General features: G+C 36.6%; 1 protein-coding gene across 1 annotated transcript in view; it reads left to right on the forward strand.

The window, feature by feature from the left end:
* Positions 1–13,823, forward strand: part of LOC141915451 (ras-related protein Rab-32-like) — a 57,290-nt gene that overhangs the window by 24,813 nt on the left and 18,654 nt on the right. The window contains exons 4-7 of the mRNA XM_074806984.1: positions 597–653; positions 7,125–7,157; positions 7,259–7,286; positions 7,621–7,695. Of these exons, the coding sequence (XP_074663085.1) occupies positions 597–653; positions 7,125–7,157; positions 7,259–7,286; positions 7,621–7,695 (193 nt within the window). The remainder of the gene's footprint in view (positions 1–596; positions 654–7,124; positions 7,158–7,258; positions 7,287–7,620; positions 7,696–13,823) is intronic.

Here is a 13,823-nt window from a genome sequence, read left to right on the forward strand (position 1 = left end):
GTTCATGGATAAACTTTAACTGGAAAAACCAGGATCGTCTCAATTACTTCATGTTCATAAGGAACTTACCAGTAATCTTGACACTAATGCTGTGTGAAATGAGTTCATTAATCATAAATCCATCAATGACTGACTTCAGTTTTGAAAATTTGAATAAGTATTTTGAAGGCTCATGAACGGACATCTGTTATGCATGCCTTGTACAGTTAATGATATGTTATGCAAGATGAATATTGTATGTTATATGCAAATGAAAAAGTCAGATTTATTAATTGTATATTTATTAGTTTCTAATTAAGGTGTCTATCTGATCCCATGGCCTCTACACCATATTACTCCTTGCTGCGGGTCTGAAGAAAATAGAAAATGTCATGGAATATGTCCCAGCCGGTGGGATTTTACTTGTTATTTTTTGCTAATTGACTTAATCTTATTATATTATTATTATTATTTCATCTGATTATAATGACCCAGTCTAACAAGATATCTTTTTTAGCCTTACAGACTGCAAAATTAAAATTCCAAGAATTAATCTGACATTGACCTTATAGTTCTGTCACATTATCTCACATGAACGTGTATTTCATTTTCTTCAGGGATATTGCTGGTCATGAAAGATTTGGTCATATGACACGGGTTTATTATAAATATGCGTAAGTTAAGTAAAAGAAATTAAAATCTTCCTGAGTACCCACATGGTGTTTGAAAGCTAGTGAATCCTAACAGGCAGTACAAATTTGATCTCAAGCCTATACCTATGAACCAATTTGCCTCAGAAGGCTACTGCAATTCATTTTAAGTTTTAATTCTAGCAGCTACAACTCCAATTTTCAGTGTACTAGTGATCTTGATCTAACAGGGACACCATGCCCACTTGAAAAGTGGTTTCAAATGCTCAAAAATCTAACAATTTCAATATCCAACAACCCCTGGTGGCCATATAGAAAAACCGATGACCTTGAAACTCGCCACAATCATAGAACATGTTATGAGCTACAACTTGGCAATTGATTGTGGTAACGGTATATGCTTAGGTATCAATATAATGTGGAAGATACTTTTCCACCTACGAATGAGTACTGATGACACCAAGATGGCTGCCAAGTGCGTGATAATTGGCTGACCAAAATACCTGCCTCGGGTATTAAAGATCCCTTTCCATAGAATTGCCACCACAAATTTCAATGAAAAATGGCAAACCAGTAGGAAGCTACAGGACTACATTTTATGGCACAAAAAGGTCACAGGATGGCCATCTTGAGTTCGATCGACCTGATTTTTCTTATTCTGATGGGCTCTTGGGGGATCAGGGATGAAAATCTTCCAATTTGCGCGGACAAGGGCCCATTTTTATCATTCTTGAGATCAGTGCAAATCCGTTGAGAAATGGGGGGGGGGTGGTGGACTCTGTGACATTCTCTCTGAATCAGACATTGTTTTAGCGATAACATAGGCCTACCGAACCGAACCTTAAAAGCGTTCTATTTTTATATCGCTACGATGTACAATCAGATTGTGTGTGTAAAAAAAATCAATAATCTAACGTGAAAACTATAAGCGTGCGCGTATCACCGCGTCTACCTGTCTGTCTATTGTATTAAGCTTCCCGCGCCGTAGTTTTGTTTTGAATGCTGGGGTGCTATTAGCAGTTTGTTCGTCAATGATCGTAAGATCGTAGACAGGTGCTCTTCTGTAGACCCATCAGGGGGGGTTGATAAAGGATTAAAAATCCGTGGAAATGGAATTGGTTAGAGACCGTTATCGACAATGTTCCTCTCGCTGAATGTATAAGAAAAATCAGTGTTGCTGGAAGAGCATTATGCATCTGGTGCAACAGCGAAATAAACTGGTGCACGGGGAAAGGTTGCTATTACTGATCACGTAAAAGCAAAAACACACAAAGATATAGATAAAGACAGAAGAAGTAATTATAAACTACCAGGTATGCCTCCTTTGTTTTTGAACCAAAAATTTTACCCAGTCGGTACCTTAGTTTGTTCTGTGGAAAAAATTTCTGCAGGAATCCCGGCTGCAGAATTTTATTTGCAGCTTTTAGATATGAAATTAGATCAAATAATTTGAGGCCTAGACATTCGGTCTAAGAATAAATAAAAACAGTCAATCGATTGAGTCTTCAATGTTTACCTTGCAGGGTCTTCAACATCACAACAGGAGAAACCGTATGGTCTTTGGCAAGCATTTAAAGATTCACCATCCACTGTAAATGAGAGCAGTCGTCCGAAAGTTGAACCTTTCATTCCAGTGCAGGACCAGGTTCTTCATTCTGAGGCTATGCTGCTTGCATTCCTTGCCGACAAAAACATGATATTAGCATTGTTCCGGATGTGATAGATCTGATTAAAGCCTTATGTAAAGACAGAAATGCCCTGTCGCACTTACAAATGTCCAGAGTTACAGCATTGTACAAAATGAAACATGGCTTGGCCAAGACATTTTCAGATCAGTTAAATGAAGAACTAAATGAGAACTTCTTCTCTCTCAACATCGATGAAGCAACAAGTTTAAGTCTGAAAAAAGTTTCTATTCTCGCCAGTTTTTATTCACCCGTCGAGAAAAAAATCGTGTTTTGTCATGTCTCTTCACTTGAGGTCATCTCGGCTAAAAGTGAAAGTATTTTTAACAAGGTCATTGGCGAGTTGGACCGTCGGCAGATATCTTATGATCATTTAATGTCCGTTCTTGTTGATTCATGTAATGTCATGCGTGGCTGCAGATCCGGGTTCGAGACCAGGTTGCGTGATAAGTTCCCTCACCTTCTAAACATCGACGGCGACTCGGCGCACCACGTACACAATTCGTCAAAACAGTTTACCAATTGTTTTGATCGAAGCTAATTACAGATCTGTACAATGATTTGAAATGGTCACATGACTTGCGCGATGATTACCTTCGTGAAATATGTTCTTTGTTTGGATTTAACTTCACGATGCCCGAAAGATATGTTGTTACCAGGTGGCTGTCTTTGCACGATGCCGCTGTTGATTTAGAACGTAAGTTAGAAGCCTACACAGTGTTCTACTTCGGTTTTTTTAATCCAGGTGATCGCGTTATATATCTAGCCCGTTGCGTAGAAATTTTTCGGCGCTTGGGTATTTCAGAACCTGCACGAGATCGCATTAAAGAGATACAGTCAACTGTAAAAAACAAGAAACTTACTGAGGGCGGAAAAGCAAGAAAAAATCGAATTACCGATCGATTGTTTGTCAACCGAAAACGGACAGTTATGTACCTGAATTTCCTGATTTCAGTTTTGCCTGTTCTGAAAAAATACGTTCTGAAAGTTCAAAAGCGAGAGCCGTTGATACATAAGCTTATTGATGAACAAGTCAGTGTATTCCCGGAATTTCTCTGTTGCTTTATTCGGCCTGACAAGATCCCTGCCGATGATCGAAAATTAGTTAGTGTCGATATTGATCTTTGTACGATGAAACCGAGTGAAATGTTTGTTGGAGACAAAGCCTCAAAACTTATCAGTGAGAATCCAAAAGATCCACTTGTCAATGAATTTTACGACAAAGTCAGAAAGGCCTACATCTCTTGTGCTAAATATTTGGCAAAGAAACTACCGCTTAACAGTAAGACACTGTTACGTATAGCTGCAATTGATCCAGCATGTCGCGGTCATACCTTGACCTTGAAATATCTAAAGGATTTGCCAAATATAGCAACACATGTTCTGAATTCAGATGAGGTTGATAGCTATGGTACCAACTTGAGGTACACCGTTACACGGCTGACAAGACACTCCCAGAAGCTATTCCTACGAGTCAATACCGGTGCCTATAGACGAATGGTGGTCGCTCGTGGCTAAAGCATATCCTAATCTTTCAAAAATGGTATTTGCGCTCCTAATGTTGCTTCACATGCCCACTAGTTGAAAGTTCATTCAGCGAAATGTCGAATATTGTGGATACTACATCCAACCGGTTGAATATATCAACATACAGTGCCTTACAGACAGTGAAGTATTCGTTGGCTGGAAAGTCGGCTGTGGATTTTTTCAATAGAAATGACATTCGCCGCGATCCCATCCATCTCACGGGATTGAACGTAAACATGGCTTCAGCTGCACAAGTTTATAAGCAAGAACTTGAAGAAACAAAAGAAAAGCGGGAATCTCATTTAAAAGCGATCCAAGCACAGAAAACTGAAACAATCTCAAAACGAAAAGCAAGAGAAACGAGTATCGAGACGGCGAAAAGAGCTAGGATCGTTCATGCAGCAGCCGCCCAGGCCAAAGCCAAAAGGGCCGATCGAAATGAGATTCTTCAGAAATTAGCAGAGAAGCGTCGGCGGTACAGTAGATATCGAATTTTTTGCTCGGCTTATATTCTTTGTCCTTGAACTGTAATTCATGGCTATAATTCGTGTTTGTTTTGTTAGAACTATCATTTTCCGTTGTAAGTGAAAATAGTTTCAGAACGAGAGATGGTTAAACTGGACTCTTAAAAAAGTTTAATCTAAATTGTTTGAAAAGTTACGGTTAAACTGATTCCTGCGTGATCTGGATCCCGTGTGATTGTAATACTGTATAATATAACAAATTGAATAGTTTAACATCTCTTCTTGTGTGTTGAAATAATAAAACTCAAAAAGATAACCTTATCTGATTATCATTGTGTTGTTGGTTTGTGTCCAGGAGTGAATTTCAGAATCCGTTACTTAATAATTCAAAGGCCCCCTTTTCTTAGCCGAGGAAATGAGAATCGTTATCCCATTAGCAATGGACCGCGCCAGCGTTGAAATAAGAATTCCCGACTACCGACTGCTAGCGCCACTGTGTTCGCTTGCCTTAACATATCATGCCTCAGTACTGACTGCTAGCGCCACTGTGTTCCGTATGGCGATCGCTTTTCAATTAGGAATAATATATCGTCAGTGAATTATTAAATGTTTTCCAGTAGGTTATATAGTGTAAAGGTCAATTCATAATGTTTCAAAATTTCCGCGGATTTCAATACCTCCTGTTTTCATCCCTGGGGGATACAAATACATCCGAAAGATCAAGATAATTGATCAAAGCGTCTTCAAAACTAACCTCGAAAACTTGTTGAAAAAACCTGATTTTGGCGAACAACAATGGCTGCCAGTCGGCCATCTTGAATCCGACATGGCCAGTTTTTGGGCTGAAGATGTGTCTAGGGTAGAAACATGTGCAACCCAAATATAAAGACATTGAAGTGTCTTCAAAACTTCCCAAAATAACTGCATTCCGTCTAAGGATGAACAGACAGACAACAGACAAAAAGTGAACACAATAGCCCGCTGGGATTTAAGTCCCAAGTGGGCTAAAAAGGCCATATTTACAGATTTACGCGTATTATACAGAGTTGCACACCTATGACGTTTATATCTATTAATGTACTACAAGCTAATACTACACAAATACATCTATTTTACAGATAATTTGTAATAAAAAATGTAAGTATAATACACAAATACAAAAAACATCTGCAACTTGGATAATGATCATGAAATAAACCTCAATTCTACAGGCCAGTTAAATGAACATGCAAAATATCTGTATTACAAACAGACACAACACAAAGTATCAAAGACAACCTCCCATTGTTAGTACCATGTATACTCAAGTAAAAGTGAGAATTTCTAGGGAAGTTAAAATCAGGTAAATTTTTGGGGGTCGACTTACAGGAGTAATTCTTAAATCTTTGAATGAGAGGGTCCAGAAAATAACAATAATTTTCAATGTCGGGTGGGAAATTATGATTTAATTTAAAAGTTTGGCATATCATCCAACAAGTGTGCCATTGATTATACTGAGCTAGGAATATTTGCTTAACTAGACACGCGAAAGAATGATGCTGAAATGTGTTTATTTTGATTAACCTACCAACTGTATGTCCTTTTTGATATGCAATACTGATACAAATATACATTATAAAATCTTCCTGAAAGTTTCCACGTAGACAAACATAAATACCAAGACCTACTTCCGTACTAAAAAACATGTTATAGTTAACTATCGACACAAACCGTCTTTTGTTATCCAATGCTAACTACCAACACAAAACATCATTCATGGTTACAAACCTAACTGGTGGCACTACTGGAGAACCATCTGAGTTACCTAGTCAAACCATATATCAATACCGCCGACTCGTAAAGAGCTACTGACCACAAATTGCAACCACGATTCTATCCCAACAGTTAAGGAGCTAGGAACAAAAATCTCATTTTAGAAAATACTCTAGCTTATACGTAAACATAGACTTCAGTAAGAATCGCTCAGCACATTCGCTAAGATGATGACCTCAAATACTGCTATAAACAATACACCTGCTCTGTTGTGTTCCACGCAATAGAAATTCCTCAGCTTTAGTTAACTGAGATGATAACCTTGAGTGCCACACAAAAGCAGCAGAAACCCTAAAAACAAAAACCCTCAAAATAAAAGGGTTTCTGCGAAAGCGGCGGCAGAAACCCTTATAACATAAAACTTAAATTCATCCAAAAGATGTCAATGAAAATATTAGTTCCAGGTTGAGATGCAAATAATGAATACAGTAGAACCTCGTTATAATGATACAATGATTCATCGGATATAACAAATATAGAATTTCGTCCCAAGTAAGAAAATTTGATTAATTTCCTGTCGGATATAAAAAAACATACTGGAACCTGTAAGAGAATTTAGTACAAATAAGGGAAAACTTTGAAGTGTTGTCAAGAGTTTTGGAAGATCATAAAATGGAGTCCAGACAATCTCTCTGGTGGAGAATAGTTCTATTTTAAGCTGCAGTAGAAACAATTGCTATTTGAATAACTTTGTTGGTTCCTGGTTTGTGATTAATTCATTAAAGTGTTAATCATAATCAGACTATTCTTGAAAGAATGATTTTGTTTTTTCAATGAATGATATAATAGCAGTGCTGATCGCCATATTCTATGAACACAATTTATTTCAAAATTGTATAGCTCATTATATTTCTACTGTTTCTATATTTTCATGGTTTCTGTACATGATCATTTGGGGTTGAAAAGCATGATAACATGGTATATCCAATTCAATACGTCAAGCATTTCACAAGAGGGCATTGTGTCCTTGGATCCCTGGTAAAATGTATGATTCCTTTCAATTTCAGAATTGGTGCTATCATTGTATTTGATCTGTCAAGGTGAGATATAGAAATGATATTTGTTTGTACTTATGAGAAACTAGACATTATCTTATATTCTTGCTATGATTATTCAGCAATAGCATGTTTATTTTTTTTAGACCAGCCACGTTTGACTCTGTTATCAAGGTATATGTAGGGATATGTAATTTATTTTTTTGGAACTCATGCATGCAGCTTACAACCTGTAGTCTGTACACACCCTCCTTGGCATTCAACAGACATTTCTCAAGACATGTTTGTCCAGACATCGCCACCCCACTTTTGAACATATTAGGGTGTCATGTCTGCACCATCAATTTTTAGACATTCACCATTTGTGAAAAATGTGCTCCTCCAGCTTTGCCAATGAAAAAGTTATCGTCTGAGGGTGTGGGTACTTAATGGGTACATATTCCATTCTTAATTATTCCATATTACATTCTTAATTAGTAACATTTCTCATAATTCTGGTGTTTTTTAGTGGTTGAATGATGTCAACTCAAAGGTTATGCTTGCAAACGGGGACCCTGTTCCTATAATATTACTTGCTAATAAGGTAAGAATGAACTAATAGTTTGAAGTAGATTTATGCTATGTTCATTGTCTATTTCATTATTTATTAGGGTTTTCTGTTATTTCACAGAAAACCCTATTGATATCCGCGTGATTATTATTATTATCATTTTCTTCCACACTATTTTTACTAAAAGAACAAAGGCTTTGTTACCTTGCCGCTGTTGTCGATACAATCCGTCTGACATCATTCAGCTCACTTCGATCTACAAATACCCCGTGCGTATTTTGAAGAATCATCATTAGAAAGGCACTGTCGGGCCGTAAACATCAAAAATTGAGCCCCATTCAAAGAGCCGACATGTTTTTCTAAGTCCTCTTTCCGAAATCTATCGCACGTTTCTTGTCACATCAATTATCAATTCAAGCACAAATTAACAAATTTATTACCCAAAGATTGCACATTCTGTCGCAGTTTTTAAAACTAATTTTAACAATAGCCCAATTTCCTCATCAAATCGTATTACCGATATACAGGAAATTTACTACTTAAGATTTTAAAAGCACTGTCGAGCCGTAAACATCGACGAATCGACGTGTGTCACAACATCGTCGTTCCGGGGATCAGCTGCGAGTTTCACCTCATCATGAGAATCAATCGAGTACAAATTAATTTATTACTACCAGTGATTTGGCTGCGGGCGTCATGCAGTTAGTTTAGCAATACCTATTTTTCTTTATCAAATTAACCGTGTATTTACTAAGATAAATCATAAGTGTACCGGGGAGTCGTAGGCCTAAACGAAACACGCCGAAGAGATATAGCGGAGAAAAGCTGTTATGTCGACGAGGTATCAAAATAAAAGAATATATTACTTTATTCGGCCACGGGCTTCAACCTCTATATCAATACCATCAATACTCTATATTTCCTACAGTACATACCGATCATTGTCAAATGCACAAGGTATTTACTAAATACAAGTATATAACACAATCCTTTCCGTATGCTGGACTCACACTTGACATTCGGAGTAAGCGTTCGCTGTGGGGGAAAGGGATCGTTCGCTGTGTCGCTTGAATGAAGTGTTTATCGAGTTTGACGCGGCTTTAGGCCTACCGGTACTGAGCTTACTGTCTCAAACAAACACAGTATAATTGTTGCGTTTATTAACGGACTCATTGGATTGAACTTCAAAACAAAATTTACGATATTTAGGTGGGTTGTTATTCAATAGGCCTACGACCAATCCATCCGGATGTTAGGCCTACGCATATACATAGGCCTACATAGGCTAGTAGCCTCTACTAGGTTAAGCGTTCGCTGTGGGGGAAAGGAGATCGTTCGCTGTGTCGCTTGAAGTGTTTATCGAGTTTTACGCGACCTTAAGGCTTTAGTATGGTGGCTGATAAGGGCCACACGTATATGCAAATGAGGGCGACATTATGACAAAACGACAAAACTAAAATAACGAGACAAAACAATAATTTTGGTTTTGGTGCCCGCGACAATTCATTATTTTGGTTTTATCGCCCGCGACAATTCATTATTTTGGTTTTATCGCCCGCGACAATTCATTAATTCGGTTTTGTCACCCGCGACAAATCAATATTTTGGTTTTGTCGCCCGTGACAATTCAAGATTTTGGTTTTATCGCCCGCGACAATTCATTTTTTGGTTTTGTCGCCCGCGATAATTCATTATATTGGTTTTATCGCCCGCGACAATTGACTAATTTGGTTTTGTCACCTGCCACAAATCAATATTTTGGTTTTGTCGCCCACGACAATTCAATATTTTGGTTTTATCGCCCGCAACAATTCATTATTTTGGTTTTATCGCCCGCGACAATTCATTATTTTGGTTTTGTCGCACGGAACAATTCATTATTTTGGTTTTATCGCCCGCAAAAATTTTTTTTTTGTTGCGGTTTTATCGCCTGCGACAATTCAATATTTTGGTTTTATCGCCTGCTACAATTCAATATTTTGGTTTTATCGCCAGCGACAATTCAATATTTTGGTTTTATCTTAGGAACTGATGAATGTTAGACAGAATTAGCCGCATTAGAGTAATGCAATTCTTTGCTTGATATACACTGCGTATAGGTTGGCTTTGTTATGACATTAGAATGCAAAGAATTGCATTACTCTAATGCGGCTAATTCTGTCTAACATTCATCAGTTCCTAAGTCTATCCTCGGTATTACATCTAACCATGATCTATCTTACTTACTATCACTAAATGATTATCCAGAATGATGATTTATATGTCCGTGTTCCATGCTGTCGACTAGAGAATGCCATGGATTGCTAGTCAAATCCTTAGATTCAACAGTTAATCATTATCATTAATATGTAGGCCTTCGAAATCAAGAGGCATTTCGTCAGAATTCGAAATCCAAACAGGTATAAAAATAAATTGAATTGCTCTTGTGGCATATTTCCTATTCGTTACTATAGACAGCCGTCCCTGTAGTGACATAGTTCTTTTAATAGACGCAGTACCATGCATTCAGCAGAAGCAATGTATACACTAAACAGGTGTGCGAACATCTAAATTATCAATTCTAACTAGATTGAAAAGATTTTTCCAATTTTGAAATAACCTAGCCTTATTGTATACTATTACCTATCATTTAGAGTAAAAAGTGGAAAATCTTTAAAAAAATGTTGATTACCCTTTGAAGTACATGAACATATATGTTCAATATATGATTAAGCAATGCCTAAAAATGCTCAGAATGCATGACGATGAGACAAAAATTTCTGAGGGAGGACTCCCAGAAACACATTAGAATATATCCTCGTCCATTCCTATTCCAAAATTCGACGATGATCATTGTGAAAGATTTGTGATGTGCTGATCTAACCGTGTGGGACATTATCTGTGGGTTTTTTATCCATGTTGACTTTTCTTAAACTGTATGTTTATAATACAAAGCCTAATATCATTCAAAACCACTGTTGAGATTTTTCTAAATTCACTGCCAAAATTTTTCTATTTTTTTTAAATAAAAACGGCCGACCGACCCACTGCCGACGTATGAGCTACGTATGTTTGAATTCAAGCGCGCATCGTGTGAAAACATGCCTTGACATGTGGCCTAATTTAAGTTTTCCAGGAAACTGGCAGTGTTCCAATAAGCTGCCATTCATTCTCATAGTGACTATATCAAAGCTGGTAACGTAAAAGCGCGCACATATTCAATGTACTGTTTCATTTTTAACACAGAGATGACGCTCTGGACGAAGTTTTAATTTCAGAATAATTCTCGAAATCTACGTTATTAGACAAATTTCCCGTGCACTATGTAGATGATTTTTGCGATATTGTTTCCATGTAAAAAAGGTGATAAATTTGTTTTTTTTTTTGCCCAAAAAATTTTGCAAAAAAAATTACTACCTACCTACCGACTCATCCTGAAAAGTTGAGTCGGTGTTACGGCAAACAGACAATTATTTTGGGATGGCCTTATTTGAATATTTTTTTCATATTGTGAAACATATTTTTTTTTTAATATAAAATAGTTTCCCTGTCGCGCCTACCTGTACCCTACAAAATGTTGGACGTGGACCGTAACCAAATGTATATCTTTGGTCTTATTTGAATACAAAATAATTCTTTACGAAAGATAAAATACGATATAAACTTGTGGAACTTTGAAGTCACGAACAGATTTTTCAAGCAATGCCCTACTTATTCCAAACAACCTCTAGCTTTCAAGGTAAACCACACTTTGCCCATGGGCAATTTGTTTTTGGTTGATTTTAAATTCTAAAACTTTCTTTATATATTATGCAGTTCTTGTGCGCCGCTTAATATAATTGAGGCTGTTCCTGTTAAAAAAACGAGCATCATTCATGTTTAGCCCAACTACTTTTTTAAACATTCTGTCTTTCTTACTAGAAGCCTTTAATATTCCTTTGGTCATCCAAGGTTCGATTAATATGATTTCATTAGATTTTTTAAATTTGATTGGAGATACTAAATTTATTGCTAATTGAATATTATTTATAATGAGATCGTATCCCTGCTCACTTAGTAGATTATCTAATTCTCTCCAGTCTTGTGATGTCAATTTTGTCTTAATTCTTTCAATGTTTTGATCAAATAGATCTCTATATTGTGATTGTTGAGATTCTTTTTAGAGGTGATTGAAACAAAACAAGGAAAATGGTCGGAAATTGGCAGTGTCATAATATAACTTTTGTATTGAAAAAAAATCAGGACTTAGATAATGTTATCTATTAGTGTTGCAGTTTCGTGAGTAACACGTGTTGGCCATTGCAGGCAAAAGGCTATGTTCAAAATTTAAGTCAAGGAATTGGGCAGTATGTTTATGTACAACATATTTAATTAAATCTAAATTTTGATCCATGCCTAAAATTACCGATTTGTCCTCCACGTTCATTTTTTACAGCAAGGCTTCATGAATATTTAAAAAAACTCTAACTCATTTTTCCAGGAATTCTATACATTTCGCCAATAATGGTGTTCTTTCTTTTTTTGACGCCTTATAAAACGTTACCATTATGAAACCTAAACAATGTTAACCATTCAGCGTCATTTTACAAACGACAACCGTAAATCGATGTGCAAAACGTCACAGGTTTATGTGTACACATACAAGCTATTTGGCAAAATATTATTGATAAAGATGTAGAATGGCTCCCTGTGATTATATAATGACCTCTATTTGAACGTCGAAATGTTATATTGCATTGAATATCATGATAAGTCGTATTGTAATAGTAAAGTATGTATGATTATATCAGCAGCGGCAGGCATAAATAGAAATGATAAGTAAATCGGATAATTCTGTTAAATGGCGGATGTATACACGATTTGGAAGTCTGATATAAAAGTCAGACCCTGACATGGGGATGCTAGTGGAATGACAAAGCTATCTACGATCTGAGTAGGGCTAGCGTGAATTTCATCGGCGGCTACAAGCGGTCTATATAAAAACGTGTAAACAAATAATTTCAATATTCAAATGTTTTAGAAAATATGTTCGATATTAGGAGTATGCAGGTTTCATGAGATTAGCAATTTATAATAGCATAGCTGTCATATACGGCTCCGCGTCCACTGATGGCATGTGTATAAGGTGACAATTCAATTCAATACTTTATTGATCCTTATTACATTGAAATTCCAGGATGAAATTCCCAAATTCAATAAAGTTACAAATTTTAGAATAAGAAAATACAAAATACAAGACACATGGGTAATTCATACAGAATAACATGAATAAGTTATTTAAATGACGATGTCTACTTCAACCCAGATTCAAGTCTAAGATGCCGAGTGACAGCCAAACCGGGCCCCGGGACCGGGCCGCTGGCTACACGATATGCTCGAAGTCATGATGAAGCAGACATCAGAAGAGCTCTTTCTTTAACCATGGAGGCAATGAAGTTGCAGACCAGCTTAGAGCAAAAGTGAATCGAAGTCGGTGACAAGTTGACAATTTTTTTTTTAATTAGACCAGTCGAAGACTGTATCATCTACCCAATCGCCAAATCTCGTAATTCCCCAAATATCTTAAAACTTCGATTTCAAATTTGCAATTCCACATTAGCTTATCCCAGAAATTCTACATTTTTTCGCAGGCATCAAATAATTTATTAAAGTTAATTTTCTTGTTTATTGTTAACTCCAATAACACAGGATTCAAAATAGCCTTCCTCAACCCTTGCAGTGCAGACTTATCAATACCCTATAGTGCTAGAGATAATTTGAAAATTTTAAAAAATTTCACCCTATTGTGTTGAATAACCGTAATACCACTATAGTGCGTATACACCGCGGCACGGTATATCGTTAGTTACTAATATTTCACTATGTTTGGCAGGTGCTGCCATATTTCAATAGAGATAAAAACTAACTACCAATTACATCAATACACCGCAATGCAGTGTACTAGCAAAATTCATAACCGATTCATACACCGCACTGCAGTGTAGATGCACTGAAAGGGTAAAAAAACTGAGATCCTCCCTGAATTTAAAGTCACTTATAATTCCAACCCCTCTTCTCTAGTTTTACTAAGCCTATGTTTTTCAATGAAGTTATGTCCCGGAATTTTATACATTATCACAGTTTTGGTCATTTAGAAAGGTTCACATAGTAATAATACATCAATGTCATAATACCTACATTTA

This window comes from Tubulanus polymorphus, chromosome 1 (genome assembly GCF_964204645.1).
Source record: "Tubulanus polymorphus chromosome 1, tnTubPoly1.2, whole genome shotgun sequence".
In the NCBI taxonomy this organism is placed as follows: Eukaryota; Metazoa; Nemertea; class Palaeonemertea; order Tubulaniformes; family Tubulanidae; genus Tubulanus; species Tubulanus polymorphus.